Below are 18,983 nucleotides of genomic sequence, written 5' to 3'. Positions count from 1 at the left end.
CATCCTTGCTTTTGCTTCTGTGCTGAATGAAAGGGATCTTGCAAGTGGAGAAGAGAAATCCTATCTATATATTCCCCCTTCCGCCAGTGCTGGATTTACGTATAATAATAAAAATAATAAATAATAAATTTTATTTATACCCTGCCCTCCCCAGCCAAGGCTGGGCTCAGGGCGGCTAACAAGCAATAATAAAAACAAGTTGAATGAATACAAGATTAAAATACACAATGAAACATTAAAATGCAGCCTCATCACAAGAGGAGAAAGGAAGAAAGAAAGAGGGGGAGGGAATCAAGTTGATTCCAAGCCAAAGGCCAGGCGGAACAACTCTGTCTTACAGGCCTTGTGGAAAGAAGTCAGATCCCGCTCATAAGGCAGAGCGTTCCACCAGGCCGGGGCCAGAGTTGAAAAGGCCCTGGCTCTGGTTGAAGCTAATCTGACTTCCTTAGGGCCCGGGACCACTAGGGTGTTGCTATTTATAGACCTTGAGGCTCTCCGTGGGGCATACCAGGAGAGGCGGTCCCGTAGGTACGAGGGTCCTAGGCCGTGAAGGGCTTTAAAGGGCAAAACCAGCACCTTAAATCTGATCCTGTACTCCACCGGGAGCCAGTGCAGCTTGAAAAGCACTGGGTGAATATTCTCCCATGGCAGGGACCCCGTGAGGAGCCTCGCTGCAACATTCTGCACCTGCTGGAGTTTCTGGGACAGCTTCAAGGGCAGCCCCGCGTAGAGCGAATTACAGTAGTCAAGCCTGGAGGTGACTGTCGCATGGATCACTGTGGCCAGGTCGGGGCGGGTAAGGTAAGGGACCAACTGCTTGATGTGGCGCAGGTGGAAAAATGTTGCTGCAGTATAGTTAAACAAGCTATATCTTAGGGCCCCACTCTCTTGGGGCCCCCCCAAAAAAAATTAAGGGAAAAAGACAACTGGATGTAGCTTTCCAAAATATAACATACAAAACAAATAAAATAAAACCTGCATACAGCAACAGTGTTTTGTGTTGTGTAGGCACTTATGATGAGGTAAGTCATGGGCCCCGCCTGCTAGCCTGCTCCCTAAAATATCACTGGTTTGCTCCTTTCTATATATAGGGTGCCTACATTCTGCATGGACTTTGCATTCTCCATGGACTTCTCAACAATTACTTTGTTAAAATTTATATTTTGTTATGTGCAAATGGCTTCAGATACCTATTGTTGTTGTTGTTGAGTTGTTTAGTCGTGTCCGCCTCTTTGTGACCCCCTGGACCAGAGCACGCCAGGCACTCCTGTCTTCCACTGCCTCCCGCAGTTTGGTCAAACTCATGCTGGTCGCTTCGAGAACACTGTCCCACCATCTCGTCCTCTGTCGTCCCCTTCTCCTTGTGCCCTCCATCTTTCCCAACATCAGGGTCTTTTACAGGGAGTCTTCTCTTCTCATGAGGTGGCCAAAGTCTTGGAGCCTCAGCTTCAGGATCTGTCCTTCCAGTGAGCACTCAGCACTGATTTCCTTCAGAATGGAAAGGTTTGATTTTCTTGCAGTCCATGGGACTCTCAAGAGTCTCTCAGATACCTATTAGGTCCATCAATTACCATATAGCATATATTCAACACAAAAAACAATTTGTTGTTGACAAAGGACAGCTGGACACATCTAGGGCCCCATTGCCTTCAGTAGCTTAGGGCCTCATCAAACCTAAATCCGGCCCTGTTCCCAAAGCACACAAATTGGCAAAACCCTTCCCAATTTCCCTTAATTTTGCACACCCCCTTCCTCCCACCACTTCATTTTCGGAAAGTAGAATTTGTAGAGCTGGAAAGGACCCCCAACCCCAGTCATCTAGCCCAACCCGCTGCGATGCAGGAATCAGAGGTGAGCATCCGGAATTTATTAGCGCCCTTTCTCACACAAAGAACTGCCTACCTCCCAGGGTTGTTGTGTAGTGTGTTGGAGTGGGTGCTAAGCAGTTTGGGCAGTGTAGTCTAACAGACATAGCTATTTCTTCCTTCCAACATATCAGGGGGTTGTCTGTGCTCTTTCCCTTGAAAAATAAACCCCTTTTGCCACTTTTTTGACCCCTCCTGCGTCTCTCTGCTTTCACACCAAATTTCAGGGCCTATTTTTACTGGTCCCCATTTGGCAGACTTTCACAGTTTCTGATGCGTAGGGTGGGGGGAGATGTGGGGGGGGGGTAATGACTTTTCCCCACAGCTGGCGTTGGTCCTACTTCCCCCTAGCTCACCCCCCAACCACCGCATTCCCTAGTCTCCGTTAACATTTCCCACTCCTGCTTAATTAATGGGCTTAATAAGAGGTGCTGGGGCTCAAGTGCCCCCCTCCACCGTCCCGTCCCCCCCCCCCAGTTCTACACTAGTCAAACACCCCTTTCCCCCAAACCCAGATGGGTCACAATTTTGCTGGTCCCTGTGACATAGACCAGCAGGGGGCCGGTCCACTGTCCCTCAGACCTTGTGGGGGGCCGGACTATATTTTGGAGGCAAAAAATGAACGAATTCCAATGCCCCACAAATAACCCAGGGATGCATTTTAAATAAAAGGACACATTCTACTCATGGAAAAACACGCTGATTCCTAGACCGTCCATGGGCCGGATTTAGAAAGCGATTGGGCCGGATCCGGCCCCCAGGACTTAGTTTGCCTACCCATGACATAGACTATCTACAAGACCGTGACTGTCTCCTATTATGGTCTCTCCTTCCTTGGAGGTTTATAAGCAGAGGCTTTCTGTCATGAATGCTTTAGCTGAGATTCCTGTAATTTAGCGGGTTGGACTAGATGACCCTCGGGTCCCTTCCGACTTGACAATTCTACAATTCTATGCTTCAAACAGCAGTGCGGGCAGCTGACCCCTGGCTCTGATTTCACCCGCCATTTTCTCGGAATATGAGGCCTTTTCTTCTTCAGGGGCCTTTTATCAGCTTGCAGCTTCCCAACAGGGGAGTCGACTGGCAGGATCCGCCCCCCTCCCTAAGCATGGAAGAGATGCCATAAAGGGAAAGGCTTAACTGGGTGATTTTTACAGACTGGTATAGGAATATCGGGAATTGTGGGTAGGAAGGTGGGAATATCTAGATTAATGGTTCTTATTAGTCTGAGTAGCACCGAGTTAAAAACAAAAGAGGAATGTAAATGGGTAAAACTGATGGTAACTGCAGCCAGACCGGTTATAGCAAGTAATTGGAAAAATGCAGAAGAGCTAGGGGTGAACCAATGGAGGAAAAAACTGAATAATATTATAATTTTAGACTAACTGTGAAGATACACAGAATGAAAGGGTTTAAGGTCAGCGAGAAAGAGGAGGATTGGTTTGAGAAGATCTTGAATTATTTGGGTAGGTCTGAACAATTTGGGGCAATTAAAATGCTGAAAGTTAAATAAACCTTGTGGATGGAGGAGTATTAACATATATAAAATTGTACATATGGTTGATTGGAATATGTTATTATTGATTATGTATACCCAATGTATCAGTCGCCTGGGGGGTTTCACTGTTTGTGTTTTGGTTGTTGGTAAAAAAATAAACATTTTAAACATTTTTAAAAAACTGGGTGATTTTTTTAAAAAAAGAATAATATAATTGTAGAATTGGAAGGGACCCCAAGGGTCATTTAGTCCAACCCTCTGCAATGCAGGTATTTAAAGGCAGTGGTGGTGGGGGGGGGAGACAGCACATTGGCAACGAATCATTTCACACATGTATGACACACAAAACCACCTGCTTTTTCATTTCAGAAACTAGGCCCTTTTCCTTACACTGCCATAACAACCACTGAACTGCTTTGGATCTGAATCAAAACAGCTCACCGGTCTGAAAGTGGATAGCATTCCAGAAGCCAAATTCTTATTTTTGTTCTCTCTTTTTTAAAAAATTGGATTCATTTGGAGAAAAATATCTCCACCTTAGAAGAAGAATTGGAACTCGCTCCTGTGGCTTAACCAAAAGGCCAAAACATTCAGCATTAACAAACACACACACACACAAACACACACTCCTCGTTTTACAAGATTTTGCAGTCACGGCTGAGCAAGAAAGCTCGGATCACAGAGACTCTGAATTCTTTTCTCTACCTTGCTTTCGCTTAAAATGAACCCCCCAAACCCAGCACCATCCCTAACTGAAAATCTGGGGGTGGGGTGGAGAGATAATCAAAGATGACAGTCATGTAAACAGATTAAAACATTGGCAGGATTATTGTAATAACCTGCAGTTTTATAGGAGTATATATTTTAAAAAGATGAATAAATGAGCAAATTAAGTTAATTTGGATGTGCAGAATATATGAACAATAAATTTAAGGAGCCGTAGAAAGAGGAGGAAGTCAAGTTTTGAAATGTCAAAATGATTGTAAAATTAGTGAAGTGTATAAAGTTGAAAAGTATAATTTAATTTAAAAGAAAAAAGTTGACATGCAAATTATTGCAACCCACTCTGAGCCAAGCCAAGCCAATCTGATGATGATCCCTTCCAGTACTTTGGGGGAAGGAGGTATTGACTGCTTGTGAAAGTTTTAACATTTGGGGGGGGTGTCCCCCCCCATTTCACACCTATGGAGTGTGTGTGTGTGTGCGCGCGCTACTGAAAGGGACGGATCAAACTCACTCCCCCAGATGTGGGCTGCGCCTGACGGGTCATTAAAGGAGGAGGAGGCGAAGGGAAAGGAGGGCGGGGGTCGCAGGGGGGCTGGCTCACTTTGACCATCGTCCCCGGGGGGAAAGGCAGGCTTGCCAGGAGAGAGCCCGGTGGCGATGGTGACTACGGAGAGCTCTGAGCCAGGAGGGGTGAGAAAGGTATATGGGCTGCATCAGGGGAAGGAAAGTGGGGGTGCAGGGGGGGTTGGGGGGCTCAGCATAGACAGCTAAGAGGGTGGGTGTGTATGGAGGCGTGACCCAGAGAAAGTGGATCTATCTATCTATCATCTATCTATTTATCATCTATTTATATCTATCTATCATCTATCTATCATCTATCTATCTATTTATCATCTATTTATATCTATCTATCATCTATCTATCATCTATCTATCTATCTATCTATCTATTTATCATCTATCTATCTATCTATCTATCTATCTATCTATGGAAAAAGGTAAAAGGCGGATCTAGACGGATCCTCGTGAATTCATATGATTTTTTTCATTCAAATTAAATCCGCCTTTTACGCAGACCCTGATCCGTGTAGATCTGCCTTTTACGCAGACCCTCTATCTATCTATCATCATCTATCTATCTATCATCTATCTATCTATCTATCTATCTATCTATCTATCTATCTATCTATCATTCTATCTATCTATCTATCTATCTATCTATCATCTACCTATCTATCTATCATTCTATCTATCTATCTATCTATCTATCATCTAGCTATCTAGCTATCTATCCATCCTTCAAGGAGCTGGTCCTCTCCATTGTCTCCCTACAACAACCCCGCGAGGTAGGTTGGGCTGACCGGGTGCCCCGGTCCCAGGATCACCCGGTGGCTGAGTGGAAGGATTTGAACCCAGGTCCTCGCCTACACACCGCCCTCCAGGCCCGCCAGGCGCTGCTGCTGCGCCCCGCCGGCCCCCACCAGCCCTGGCCATTGGCCACACTCCGGGAATAACCCAGGGCTGGGGTGGTGGGACGCAGATCTTCCCCAGCCAGGGAAGAGAGGGCCGGCTGCTTAGCGCTGGCTTGCTCTGCGTGGTCTTTTCTGGAGGGAGGTGCGCGGAGATGGCGCGCGCCCTGCTGGGCGCATCTCTTGCGCAAGGGTTGCGCGCAGATCAGGGGAGGAGAGGGGGCGGCGTTCGGGATCGGCGGGTGAGGGGAGCCGTGGAGCCCCACACTTTCTGGAGGGCACCGCCTTGGCTACCCCCCCTGGAGAAAGAACTCGCCCTCTGCCCTTCCCTGGGGGGCGCCTGTCTCCGCTTGGTGGACTTTTTGGGGAAGGATTAAAAATAAAATAAAAAATTATAAATAAATTAATCCAGGCACTTGGCTGAGGTTTTGATCTTGGCCACCATGAATTTATTGAGCTGTGAGATGTGATTGTCTTTAAATGTTTGTCTTGTAATGTTTTGAATTTGTGTTGTTTTGTTGCTGGCGTCTCCTGGGGGCGGCGGCGCAATAGAATGAATGAATGAATGAATGAATGAATGATTATATCAGTTTTGCAGCAGCGCAGACCACCCTCCCCCTTTCTTCTTGCACGGGTGCGTCACAATACTGTACACACACAGGGAGTAGACCCACTGAAACGAATGGAGCTAAGCTCGCCGTGCCCTTAATTTCGAATGGGTATACTCTTGAGTAGGACTAACTTTCGCTGCAACCCTCAGGAGCTTATATCTTGTGCCAGGGCGCTGAGTCCGCGGTGAAAGTGCCGGTATTAGCTACGGAAAACATACAGACCGTCATCGCAATAATTAACAAACAACAACGCCAACACGTGATGCTCTGAAACAAAGTAACGTGTGTATATATCCGAGGAGGGGGGGTGTAATTTATTTTTTTTGCCTGTTCAGTGGTTGTGCCAAAAGGAGTTGCAGAATTCTGGGAAGGACCTGCAAAATGATGATGATGCTCTTTTGTTTTCTTCTAACTGGGCGAAATAATTTCACGTGCAATATGGCAAACTTTCCTTAATGCTGTCTCTAAAGGCCTGGCGGGTTTGGGATCTGGTGGGATGGGTTTGTGGGTGCAGTTTGGGGCTGGCTGGATTCAGGAAGAATTGAAGGGGTGGGGCGAGGAAAGCGATTTTGCAACCAAGAAGTTGCAAATTCTTCCAGGCAGAAACAAGTCCTGGCTTCTCCAGGCTCTTCCCATTTTACCAGGGGAAGCGGGAGGGAGGGGGCTTTATGGGAATTGCTTCCTGGGCATTTGGGGAGGGGGCGGTTTTCAAGTAGGATTGGGGAGGGCTCAGCTGAATGAGAAAGTGTGTTCCTTATCCAGTGGATTTTGCAGAAGATGCCTGACCTGGGCAGGAGGCAGCTGTGATGGGCAGAATATCAAGGAAACTGCCGATGCGTTTTATATTTGCCCCCACATTAGATAAAGAACAACAGATTTCACATTAATGCTCCGATGCTCGACACGTTTTACAGTGGTACCTCGGGTTAAGTACTTAATTCGTTCCGGAGGTCCGTACTTAACCTGAAACTGTTCTTAACCTGAAGCACCACTTTAGCTAATGGGGCCTCCCGCTGCTGCCGGAGCACGATTTCTGTTCTCATCCTGAAGCAACGTTCTTAACCTGAAGCACTATTTCTGGGTTAGCGGAGTCTGTAACCTGAAGCGTATGTAACCCGAGGTACCACTGTATTTCATTTCATAAAATTTATACACCGCTTCATTGAAATACAGGCAAACAAACAAACCCACCTCAGAGTGGTTTGCAGCTGGAATAAAACAATACAGTGGTACCTCGGGTTACATACACTTCAGGTTACATACGCTTCAGGTTACAGACTCCGCTAACCCAGAAATAGTGCTTCAGGTTAAGAACTTTGCTTCAGGATGAGAACAGAAATCGTGCTCCGGCAGCAGCAGGAGGCCCCATTAGCTAAAGTGGTGCTTCAGGTTAAGAACAGTTTCAGGTTAAGTACGGACCTCCGAAACGAATTAAGTACTTAACCCGAGGTACCACTGAACAATTATCATAGCTGTCAACGTTTCCCTTTTTTTAAGGGAAATCCCCTTATTCCGAATAGGATTCCTCACAAGAAAAGGGAAAAGTTGACAGCTGTGACAATTATGGGTGAGAACAACTATTTAAAACATTCAACAATTTTAAATCAGTGATGAACGTAAACAAAAAACCCCAAAACAGGCACGTCGAAATTCTACCTAACCGGGTAGGCTTGCTTAAACCGAAAGGCTTTAAGCAGGCGCCAAGAAGAACAGAGCTGTGTGGATTTTGACAGATTTTCCATTTCAAGAAAGCAGGCTTGAGATCGCAGCCTGATGTTAATGTTGAGGTTAAAGGGTTTGGTTCCCTTTTTTATTGTGAAATGAAGGGCCGTTCATCCAAGAAAAAATAGCACACCCCCCCCCCCAGCTATTTGCCTCGCTGCCTCTAGGTAAAGGTAAAGGGACCATTACATCCAGTTGTGGCTGACTCTGGGGTTGTGGCGCTCATCTCGCTTTACTGGCCGAGGGAGCCGGCGTACAGCTTCCGGGTCATGTGGCCAGCATGACTAAGCCGCTTCTGGCGAACCAGAGCAGCGCATGGAAACGCCGTTTACCTTCCCGCCAGACCTATTTATCTACTTGCACTTTGACATGCTTTTGTGCTGCTAGGTTGGCAGGAGCAGGGACTGAGCAACGGGAGCTCACCCCGTCACGGGGATTCGAACCGCCGACCTTCTGATCAGCAAGTCTTAGGCTCTGTGGTTTAACTCACAGCGCCACCCGTGTCCCTCTAGGGGGCAGCAAAAGCACTACCTACAAGCTATAGCTTAGGGCCCCACTCTCTTGGGACCCCCCAAAAAATTCAAAGGAAAAAAACTGGATGTACATTTCCAAAATATAAGACAAAAAGCAAATAAAACCTACATACAGCAACAGTGTTTTGTGTTAATGGGCCCCACCTGCTAGCCTGCTCCCTAAAATATCACTGGTTTGCTTCTTTCTATATATAGGGTGCCTACATTCTGCATGGACTGGTTGCATGGCAACATGGCTTGAGATACCTATTAGGCCCATAAATGACCATAGAGCATATATTCAACACAAAAAACAGTGACAATTTGTTGCTGACAGAGGACCGCTGGACATATAAAGGGCCCCGTTACCTCCAGTAACTTAGGGCCTCTTCAAACCTAAATCCAGCCCTGGCTCCATCTAACCTAGAGAATTTGCCTGCCTGGTGGGATAAGGACTGGAATAGAGAGATGGGGGCTGTAGCATCCAAAATGGGAAAGGCAAGTGGGTGAGGGTAGAGGGGAGAAGATTGGGGGCTGGCAAGGAACAAGGCGACCATTGGTTCAGCTCTGTGTTGTCTTTATTACCCCCCCCAACCCTTTTTTTTTTAGTGGGGTGGTTGATGGGTACATTTGGAGATCTAAACTTCTTGGCAAAACCTGTTCATTGGAAAGGGAAGATCCTGCTCTGCAATGGAGTGTATCAGTGCCTATCTATCAAAGTGGCTGCCCACCCCACCCAGGGGTCAACCCCCCCAATTGTTTGTCTATTCAGATGCTGAAGCCCCTGGCGGAGAAGCGTCGCCGCGACCGCATCAATCGGAGCCTGGAGGAACTGCGCCAGCTGCTCCTGCAGAGGACCCACAGCCAGGTCAGTGAGGAGGTGCCCCCTGAAGCCAGCCTGCTCCCCACAGGCCCCCCCCCACTCCCCATTCCCCGCAAGTCCTAGCTAGGACTTCTCCCTGAGAACGTAACCGCTGCCGTTTGGGATAGTGTCAGACCCGTGGGTCTGCGTCAACTTTGTGGCCTTCCGATTTCCCGAGGAGGCCTTAGCGTTAATTGAACCCCCTTAAAGTGCATTGAAGTGGATTGTGCGTTTATTTCTTCAACTGCCAGCAGGTGGAGCTATTGCTCTACATGACTCTGCTCTAAAAAGAAGGCTTTGGTTAAAAGGAATTGGCAGAGAAATAGGTGGCCCCGGAGACTTGATCAGGTATTCTCTACCGTTCTTCCTGTCTTGTCTATCCTGTCCGTGTTCCCCAAGAGTAAGTTGGCACTTGCGCAGTGATTTTCAAAATCCCTGTTGTTGGTTAGCAGCAGTAGATCCTGGGCAGGGTGGGGGGTCGGTGAGGCAAGAAGGATCTGCACGTGGGAGGTGTCCTTCGCAGTCCCAGCCCTCCCTAGCATAACTGTCAACCGTCCCTTATTTGGCGGGACAGTCCCTTATCCCAGCGCCGTGTCCCGCTGCTGTCCCTTATTGATGATGTCCCTTAAATTTCCTGGGTTTCAAAGGAAGCAGCTCCTCTCCCTCTCTCCCTGCCGGCCAGGGAGGAGGGAGGCTCCAACTGTGTTGCTTGGCTGCGTTGCTCACCCAGTAAGGAGTCTAAGAACGACAGGGGGGTGGAGCTTGCATGCCTTGTGCCAATCAAATCGGCCGCGTTGCCTGGGGACTCACCTTTGCGTAGTGCTTCCCAGCGGAGAGGGGACGGTGGTTTCCCTTGCTGCATCCCCTTTGCCGGGTTGCTGCACTGTGGGAACCACCGTTTGAGGCTTCGTTTGGTTGCTGGCTGGGCTTTCTGCCTTTGGCTCGGAGGGGCTCAGAAGTTGAACATACCTGTGCCCGGAAAATCCCTTATTTTGGCTCCTGATCCCTTATTTTCGAGGCTGCTGGTCCCTGATTTTCAAATCTGTAAGTTGACAGCTATGCTCCCTAGACCTGCCGGTAGCTGAACCCAGGACTGTCAGCACGCTGATCCATTGCTCTGCCCCGCAGCCACTGACTATTCCCTGCAAAAGTTTCCCCTTCAGCCCCCTTCTTCTCGGACCTCTTTCATTACAGACTCTGAAGAACCCCAAGGTGGAGAAAGCAGAGATCTTGGAGATTGCTGTAGGATACCTGCGGGAGATGAACGCAGCTAAACCCCAGGGTACAAATGACCTGCATGGTGGGTGTTGGGGGGATGTATGTGGCTGTATCAGAGAGACCTGGCCAGGTCTGTGAGAGTGTTTGTGAGTTGCTCAAATGCTTTGCTCCCTGTTCTTCAATGCATGGGAGTCCCCATTCTCACCTTGCCAAAGCCAGAAATTTCCACACCCACCCTCCATCCAGACAAGGATGCTCAAGGAGGGACAGAGATGGGTGTGGCCTGGGGGAGGGAGGAGCTTAAGAGTCCCATGGGCCAGGTGGGGAGCCCAGAGGGTACAACCACCTCCTGAGTGTTGGGAATAGCGGATAGTAGGAGAGGACTTATTGATTTAATATTATCCTTCCTCACTCACGCTAGTGAGTTAGTAGCAGAGTACATTCCCCAGTATATAGCACGAAGCTAGTTGGTTGATTCATCTGAATCTCTTTACTTAAGAGGGATGCGTGTGGCGCTGTGGGTTAAACCACTGAGCCTAGGACTTGCCAATCAGAAGGTCGGCGGTTCGAATCCCCGTGATGGGGTGAGCTCCCGTTGCTCGGTCCCTGCTCATGCCAACCTAGCAGTTTGAAAGCAAGTCAAAGTGCAAGTAGATAAATAGGTACCACTCTGGCGGGAAGGTAAACGGCGTTTCCGTGCGCTGCTCTGGTTCGCCAGAAGCGGCTTAGTCATGCTAGCCACATGACCCAGAAGCTGTACGCCGGCTCCCTCGGCCAGTAAAGTGAGATGAGCGCCGCAACCCCAGAGTCGGCCACGACTGGACCTAATGGTCAGGGGTCCCTTTACCTTTACTTAAGTAAGCAGTCCAATCTGGCTTTCTCTAGCTTGGGTTTGTTCCTGGCAAATTCCCCTTTTATCCCCTCTCGAAAAGAATAAAGGTGCAACCGCCTTCTTTGAAAAGCAACGACAAGAAGCGCACTCACATTCAGCTTGCAGTAGGTTCCCTGAAGGCAGGCTTTAGCTGGGAGTTACAGAAGAGTGTTTGAGTTCATCCCATATGGGAATGAGCCAGTGTGTTGCTGGCTGAGAGCCAGCAGACAGCAAAATACGCCAGTATCAGAAGTGAGCAGCGAAAGAGGAAGGTGGCTGTGTGTCTGGCCCTTTTACAGGGTCTCCTGGGGCCACGCCCATCTACCTGGCAGAGGGAGGATGCTCCAGACTAGGTGTGACAGGAAGTCCTCCTGGCTGGAGTAATGTCCCCCTGTCTGCGTCCACTCTAGGCAAACAGTGTTGGACTTGACTGCTTAGGTTCCATCCACACTGAGCATCCCCTGGTTCTATGGACTCTAGAGCCACAGCCTTACAGAGTTGAGATCTGACCCGACTCCCTGCAAGGCTATGGAGGCCCACCTCCCTAGGGTTTGAGTGACCAGCCTTCTCCCTGGCTCCCCAATTCTGCCCCTCCAGGAGCCGACCCCTCGGAAGACGGGACCCTCCAGACCTGCTACATGATGGGCTTCCGGGAGTGTCTCCTGGGTCTCGCCGCCTTCATCCAGCAAACCCACCCGTCCGTCCAAAGCCACCTGCTAGAAACTTTGCACCTCTACCTGGCCTCCAAGCCGGAGCCCCAGAGCCAAGACTGGACCCTCGCCGTCTTCTCCCCTAGCCCTTCGCTGGAGGAATTGCCTCCCCGGACGCCCGAGGGCTTCTGCTCACCCGTGAAGCCGCTGAGCGAATCCTCACGGAGCCCAGACCCCGCTTGCTCCAGCACGGGCCAACAGAGACACAGCCGAGACGCCGCCGCCTCAGCCAAGAGGCTCCTGGCGCCTCCGTCGGCTTTCTGGAGGCCTTGGCCCTAGAGCACAAACACTCCTGCCCTCCACCCCCCTGCCCCAAACATTTATGTATGTAAATATATATATATATATTATCTAATAAAACCTTTGTGATGGGATCACACTGCCGGGTGACTTTACGATGGGATGAGACGTCACCTTACTGCCTCAAATGTAGCGCTCTCCTCTGAGAAAGGGAGATGGTTTCTTAGGGACTAGTAGCTTGGGCCTTCACCTAGTGACTCTGCTAGCATTTATACATCTAGAAATGAGGTTTTTATAGACTCGTAGATGGAAGGGACCCAGAGGGTCATTTTTTTGTGTTTTTTTGTTGTTGTTTTTACCCTCAACCAGCGGTTTGCAAATTGGGACTCCCAAGAGGACTTTGCAGGTAAGTGAAGAATGGTTTGAGGGCTGCAACCTTTCCTACCACTGTGATGCTCTGCGGTGGGTGGGGAAAAGTTGGGGCTCCCATCAGATTTCTCCCAGCTCTGGAGCTGAGCTGCTGAAGTGGAAGAGCCTGTTTAAGGAAAGTCTTTTGCAAGTTGCGACCCGACGGGTAAGACTCCAAAGGAGCCGATCGGCTGCTTTGCTCAGTTCTCAGCATCCTGGTCTTGCACAGGTAAGACATTGCTGCCTTGCGTAGGTAAGATGCCTTTTGACTAATGATCGTGGCCCCAGCAGGGTGCTTCTACAGGATGAATGGGAAACTTGGGGTCTTCCAGGACCCCCCAATTCCCATTACCCCCAAGACCACATGCCCCACTACCTGGGACTCGTGACAAGAAGAAGTCACAGGTTTTCCACCTCTGTTCGCACCCTGTTAGGGTCTGAGGAGTGGAAGGAATTGTCTCTAAATGTAATATGCCAGAAATCAGATTTTCACGTACCTGCATAAACACCCCGTCTCCTGTAGAATTCTATGATTTGTTTGCTTTTGGATGTGTGTGCGAGTGGCTGAGTGTGTGCTTGGATTACCAAGCCCGTGTCATTTGCAAACGTTTCATGACATGCCTGTTTGAAATCAAAACGAGTAATTTCCCCCCATTTAGGTTCGTTTAAAAAATATCTTTAATTTCTTTTTTTTTTCTTTTTCTCCAAACTTTCAGGTATTATTATTATAAATAATATTTCCCACCCCCACCCCACCCAGTTATGGCTTGTATTGGGATGTTTTTGGTTGCTTGTTTAAATAGTTCCTTGTGTTGAAATCTATATGCACCATGTAATAAAAACGTATTTCCTTTAAAAACATGGAGTGGGACTCATTCTTTTCTAGGGTTCTCCAGAAAATTTCCAAGACGTACATTTCCTCCCCCACGGAAAGGAAGACACATACGTATCAGTAACTATATAACAAGAAGTATTTATGTCTGAATCATTTTTTAGTGTATTTTGGTGTAGTGTGATGGAGAGCGCTCCTTTACCCAGAGTCTCTCCCTCATAATACAGGCACACACACCCCCAATTTATGCACATTCAATATGTGTGTGACTGTATATTTGCATGACGTCAAGTTCAGAAGTGACCCAGAAGCATTATAAAGAAATCACTGAAATGTCACTAAAAGGGCAGGGCAAAAAAATAATTTTAAAAATCGACTTCTATTCTGACCCCTGGGCAGTTAAACCCACAACCTGAGAATATCAGTCTACACATCGGAGAGATACAAAAGTTAGCGGACAATCAAAGCAACATTTAAACATTTAGTGCAGTATAGTATTAAGATCAGGGATGCGGGTGGCGCTGTGGTCTAAACCACAGAGCCTAGGACTTGCCGATCAGAAGGTCGGCAGTTCAAATCCCCACGACGGGGTGAGCTCCCGTTGCTCGGTCCCTGCTCCTGCCAACCTAGCAGTTCAAAAGCACGTCAAAGTGCAAGTAGATAAATAGGTACCACTCCGGCGGGAAGGTAAACGGCTAAAATGACCTCTGTTTCTTTAATGCTTAAGAAGGCTGGGTCAGCATGAGCCAGCAGTCTGCTCCGGGTTGTATATATAGAGTGAGAAATGTTGGGTTTGGTTGGTTGCGTTAGTGAAAGCTGATAGTGTTGGTGTGTACAGTTGGTCAGTCACTTTTGCAGAAAGACTTTTAAAAATAAAAGCAGAAAGCATTCTGCAAGGATATTCTTGTGGACTCTTTTATGCCGACAAGGGTCTGAGGACCAGGCTGTGGAGACAAAGGGAGGTCAGAACCCTTTCCTTTTTTCTTTTTACAAACAATGACAGCTCGGTCCCTGCTCCTGCCAACCTAGCAGTTCGAAAGCACATCAAAGTGCAAGTAGATAAATAGGTACCGCTCCGGCAGGAAGGTAAACGGCGTTTCCGTGCGCTGTTCTGGTTCGCCAGAAGCGGCTTAGTCCTGCTGGCCACATGACCCGGAAGCTGTATGCCGGCTCCCTCGGCCAATAAAGCGAGATGAGCGCCGCAACCCCAGAGTCGGCCACGACTGGACCTAATGGTCAGGGGTCCCATTCGTATTAAGATCAGAAAAGAGAACAGCTTCTTTGTGTTCATGAGGAAATGAGTGTTTGTCTCAAATTAGACCTAATATGAGATTACTTGGCAAAAGCAAGCTCACACCTCTCACTGAGTTTGTATACATACTTAAAGTGCATGTGTCATAGGCTCATCCATAATTATATTTTAGGAATGAGTCACGTTGCCAGTGATTTTTTCTGGGGGAACGCAGGGGTACACATACTCCTAAACATTTTGTGAATCTAAGTTGGGCCTCATGGAGTGGCAGCATTTCAATAAGCGTAGGAAAATGAGAGTACAGTGGTACCTCGGGTTAAGAACTTAATTTGTTCCAGAGGTCTGTTCTTAACCTGAAACTGTTCTTAACCTGAAGCACCACTTTAGCTAATGGGGCCTCCTGCTCCTGCCGCGCCTCCGCTGCACGATTTCTGTTCTCATCCTAAAGCAAAGTTCTTAACCCGAGGTAATATTTCTGGGTTAGCGGAGTCTGTAACCTGAAGCGTCTGTAAACTGAAGCATCTGTAACCTGAAGCGTATGTAACCCGAGGTACCACTGTACCACTAAACATTTTTTTAGGAAAAAAAGCACTGCATGTTGCTATGTAGCTGCATTGTTTTTTACTTCCTGGACCTCCCACAATCGTGTCATAAAGTAGTTGTGTTCTCTTATAAATCAAGCACCGCTGCCGTTTGTTGCTTCTTCTTGTTTTCCAACGGATCAGTAGAAAATTCAATTGCGGCGTGAGCAAATTTTTATTTAGAAAGTGCGGCCCAGAGAAAAAAGATTGAGAGCCACTGAGTTAAAGGTGCAGGGAATGTGGATGGCCCTCACACTACTTATCATAACCCCATGCAAACATCTCTTCTGCAAGCCGAGTTGCACCCAAACTTCCAAGAAGCATAGCCATTGAATTTTCAAATTACAGTGGTACCTCAGGTTACAGACGCTTCAGGTTACAGACTCCGTTAACCCAGAAATAGTACCTCGGATTAAGAATTTTACTTCAGGATGAGAACAGAAATCGCGCGGTGGCAGCAGCAGGAGGCCCCATTAGCTAAAGTGGTGCTTCAGGTTAAGAACAGTTTGAGGTTGAGAACGGACCCCCGGAATGAATTAAGTACTTAACCTGAGGTACCACTGTATAACAACAAATTTTCCACAAATCTTAACTGAACAGTTTATATATCCATATTTCTCCCCCTTTCCCCTCTTTGGCTTCCCCCGTATTTCCGTACTGATTTATTAAACAAATTCTATACCCTGCTGATTTTACCTCTTATATAGCTGTGAAAGTTTAGTCAAAACCTGCCAATGGGTCCAAATCGTTATACTGCCTTTTTATAGTTTATAAATGGTTCCCACTCCTTTTTGAAATCAACGTTGTCTCGCTCATGTATCCTTTCTGTCAGCTTAGCCAGTTCCGCGTAGTCCATAAGCTTGGCTTGCCATTTTTCCTTTGTTGGTGTTTTCTCTGTTTTCCATGCTATTCTTGCTGCTGTTAAATAAACAACCTCCAATTTCCCTCTCTTATATCGTGATCCAAAATTCAGAGCAGGAAAGATTCTGGTTTTTTAACAAGGGTTTTTTTTCCAACATTTTTTTCAATTCATTATATATCATTTCCCAATATTCTTTAGCCTTCTTGCATTTCTGTCACCTCTTTCCACCCCCCACCCTGGCAAACCCCAGACCTGTTTTGAATCCAGATTGTGGATCTGTAACCACCTACTGACGACCGCCCCACTAGCAATGCGATCAGAGCCCGAAATAAATCAATAAGAAAGAACTACCACAGCTTAATTTACATTTGTTTATTATTATTAACAACTTGCACATCATGTGCTTTCCCGCGAAGGTAAAGGGGACCGACGGTTGCCAGAGGATTTGTACACGAGGGGATCCACTCTGGGGGAAATTCCTACTAAGAAAATATAGCTGTGATGGCCGGAAGGGGGTTAAGTCCTGGGTTCAGATCCTGCTCACCTCCTTCTTATAGTCCAGAGGGAGGTAAACCTTCTCACCTGTCAGCACCTAAGTGTGAAGCTTTGGATTGGGGCGTTTAGCACAGAGGAGCCTTGTGTGTTTGCAAACGCACATCTCCCTCTCGCACACTTGGCACATGCTGTGTGAATTAAATCAACTGGGCAGGGTGTGTGTGAGAGAGATAATGGATTCCATTCTTCTTATCGTGGGGGAAGACCCTGTTGCAACAGTTTAATAAAGATCAGGCTTACTAGCTGCTTTGCTTCTCAATATTCTCTGGCTGGCCTCTGTTATTTTCTCCTACCGATAGGGAACCCACGTAAGGAGTCTATAAGGGCTCTTGGATACCCCATAAGGGGAAAAGGGCAGATTTTGTTTACAACAGATGTGGGGATGAGGGAGACAGGAACTGGAACAGTTTAATCCCACCTGGAAGGGGAGTGTCAGCCAGCAGAGTGAAGAAATTCACGGCCAGAGATCTTGTGGGTGCAAAAGGACAGCTAGTCCTACAAATCTAATGCTAATGGGATTTGACGACTGTTTCTTATCTACCGTCCTGGAGAGAGGGAGATTGGGAAAGTCGGGTGTTGGCAAAAGGGGCACAAATAATCCCCACCTTCCTCTTTGTAAACTGGTAAAACAGTATCCTGCCTCCACAATTCTTGCAAGAAGAAGCGGTAAATCCAGAAAGCCATTTTGCATTAATAATAATAATAATAATAATAGTAACAACAACAACGTAACTGCAACTACCCACACATATATCAAAGAGCAAATGTTTCTGTAAGGGCTGCTATTCTGACAGAATCCTAATTCAGGAAGACCCTAGAAAAGAAAAGGTGTGTTTATGTGGGATACAGATCCAGCCCACTCCCTCTTTTAGGAGAAATTGCACCTGTGACGACAGCATCAGCCTTGTGATTTTCCACTTCCCTGCTCTCCTGGGGTGCGTGGCTAGGGACCCAAGGCGAGCCGAATTCCACACAGTGTATTGGCAAGAGTTCTGGGAACTCCCCTTTCCAGGAGGAAGAGAGGGAAACACAAGAACAGTTTGCATTAGCAACACAACATGGAATCAGAAATGGACCCATACACACACAAGGATGAACCTGCAGCTCTTCAGATGTTGGTGGACTCCATCTCCCATCCGACACCCACCAACGTGTCTGACGGTCAGGGATGATGGGAGTTGTAGTCAAGGACCGTTTGGAGTGCGACGGGCTCCTCACACCATTTGGGACTGAAAACTGAGCTCCTGGAAGGTCAAATCCACACAACACGGGTTGCTGTATTTTCTGGAGACGTCAATATTTTGGTCTCCATGGGGTTTGCTATTTCTACAGAGGGACCCCCAAAGGCTCGGCAAGGACCAGTTCACCCAACCATTCTGGCGACAGAGGAACTGTCACCTTTCCCAGAGGAACAAAGATCCTATAAAATGCAAGCTGGCAATCAGTTAATTGTGCATCTGGGGGTGAACCTTTGCCACACAAGTAATGTTTTCAGGAGGTGGCAAACGGTGACTTCATCCCTGGCGGGCAAGCTTTCGGAAAACTAATTTCCCCCACATGGATATCAAGGGAGGAAAGTCAACCTCACCCAAACCTTTCTCACATTTTATGCTAAAATTAGCCGGGAGGCTCTCTAAGCAACCCTATACATGTCTCCTCAGAAGTTGGGTCCAACGGGGCTTCATCCCAGGTGGCCAGGCCAAGGATGGAGACCTTCGTAGGCCTCAGGAGCGAAGATTCCTTCCACCCCTCAAAATGGCTGCCAGAACGTTCTCCCATTCTCCCATCCCCTTCATGCCATGTTGGCAATGTAGGCGCAGAGGGCATCTCGGACCCTCTCGGACCTGGCTGCTGGCTTGATGCGGGTGTCTGGTCTCTGGAGAGGTTGCTCAAAAGTGGCGGCCAGCTGCTTGGCCTCGGCCTCCCACGTCTCCTCGTAGGCCTCGCCTTTCTCCTCACAGATGTTGTGCAGGACGCAGCAGGCCGAGATGAGGCGGGGCAGGTTCTCCACCGCGCAGTCGTTGCGGCCCGTCAGGCACCGCCAACGGCCCTTCAGCCGGTTGAAGGCCTCCTCCAAGGGCTCCTGGCACCGGCTCAAGGTGGCGTTGAAGGCCTCCTTGGCGCCGTCCAGGTCTTCTGTGTAGGGCACCATCAGCCACGGGAGGAGAGGGTAGGCCGGTCCGCCCAAGA

General features: G+C 48.1%; 1 protein-coding gene across 5 annotated transcripts; it reads left to right on the top strand.

Annotated features, from left to right (window-relative positions):
- Positions 1 to 4,607: 4,607 nt before the first annotated feature.
- On the top strand, positions 4,608 to 13,539 carry HES7 (hes family bHLH transcription factor 7). Of its 5 annotated transcripts, none has more exons than XM_081835829.1 (4): positions 4,608 to 4,779; positions 9,175 to 9,270; positions 10,459 to 10,564; positions 11,951 to 13,539. In XM_081835829.1, the coding sequence occupies exons 1-4, from the start codon at positions 4,747 to 4,749 to the stop codon at positions 12,340 to 12,342; spliced, it is 627 nt and encodes a 208-aa protein (XP_081691955.1). In that variant the 5' UTR covers positions 4,608 to 4,746; the 3' UTR covers positions 12,343 to 13,539. The 5 variants fall into 5 exon arrangements, with proteins under 5 accessions (XP_081691955.1, XP_081691954.1, XP_081691956.1 ...); XM_081835828.1 differs by having other exon boundaries at positions 4,608 to 4,788; XM_081835830.1 differs by having other exon boundaries at positions 4,612 to 4,788; positions 10,459 to 10,546.
- Positions 13,540 to 18,983: the final 5,444 nt, after the last annotated feature.

Source organism: Podarcis erhardii (assembly GCF_964252035.2).
Source record: "Podarcis erhardii genome assembly, chromosome: 13".
NCBI classification, from domain to species: Eukaryota; Metazoa; Chordata; class Lepidosauria; order Squamata; family Lacertidae; genus Podarcis; species Podarcis erhardii.
The sequence above is the reverse complement of the archived record's forward strand: the minus strand, read 5'-3'. Positions and strand labels throughout refer to the sequence as shown.

Bases quoted from the DNA above. Each gene is read 5' to 3' on its own strand.
- HES7 (XM_081835828.1), top strand. From the start codon at position 4,747: ATGGTGACTACGGAGAGCTCTGAGCCAGGAGGGGTGAGAAAG. The intron at 4,789-9,174 runs GTATATGGGCTG...TTGTCTATTCAG, and splicing joins AGCCAGGAGGGGTGAGAAAG to ATGCTGAAGCCCCTGGCGGA. The intron at 9,271-10,458 runs GTCAGTGAGGAG...CTTTCATTACAG, and splicing joins TGCAGAGGACCCACAGCCAG to ACTCTGAAGAACCCCAAGGT.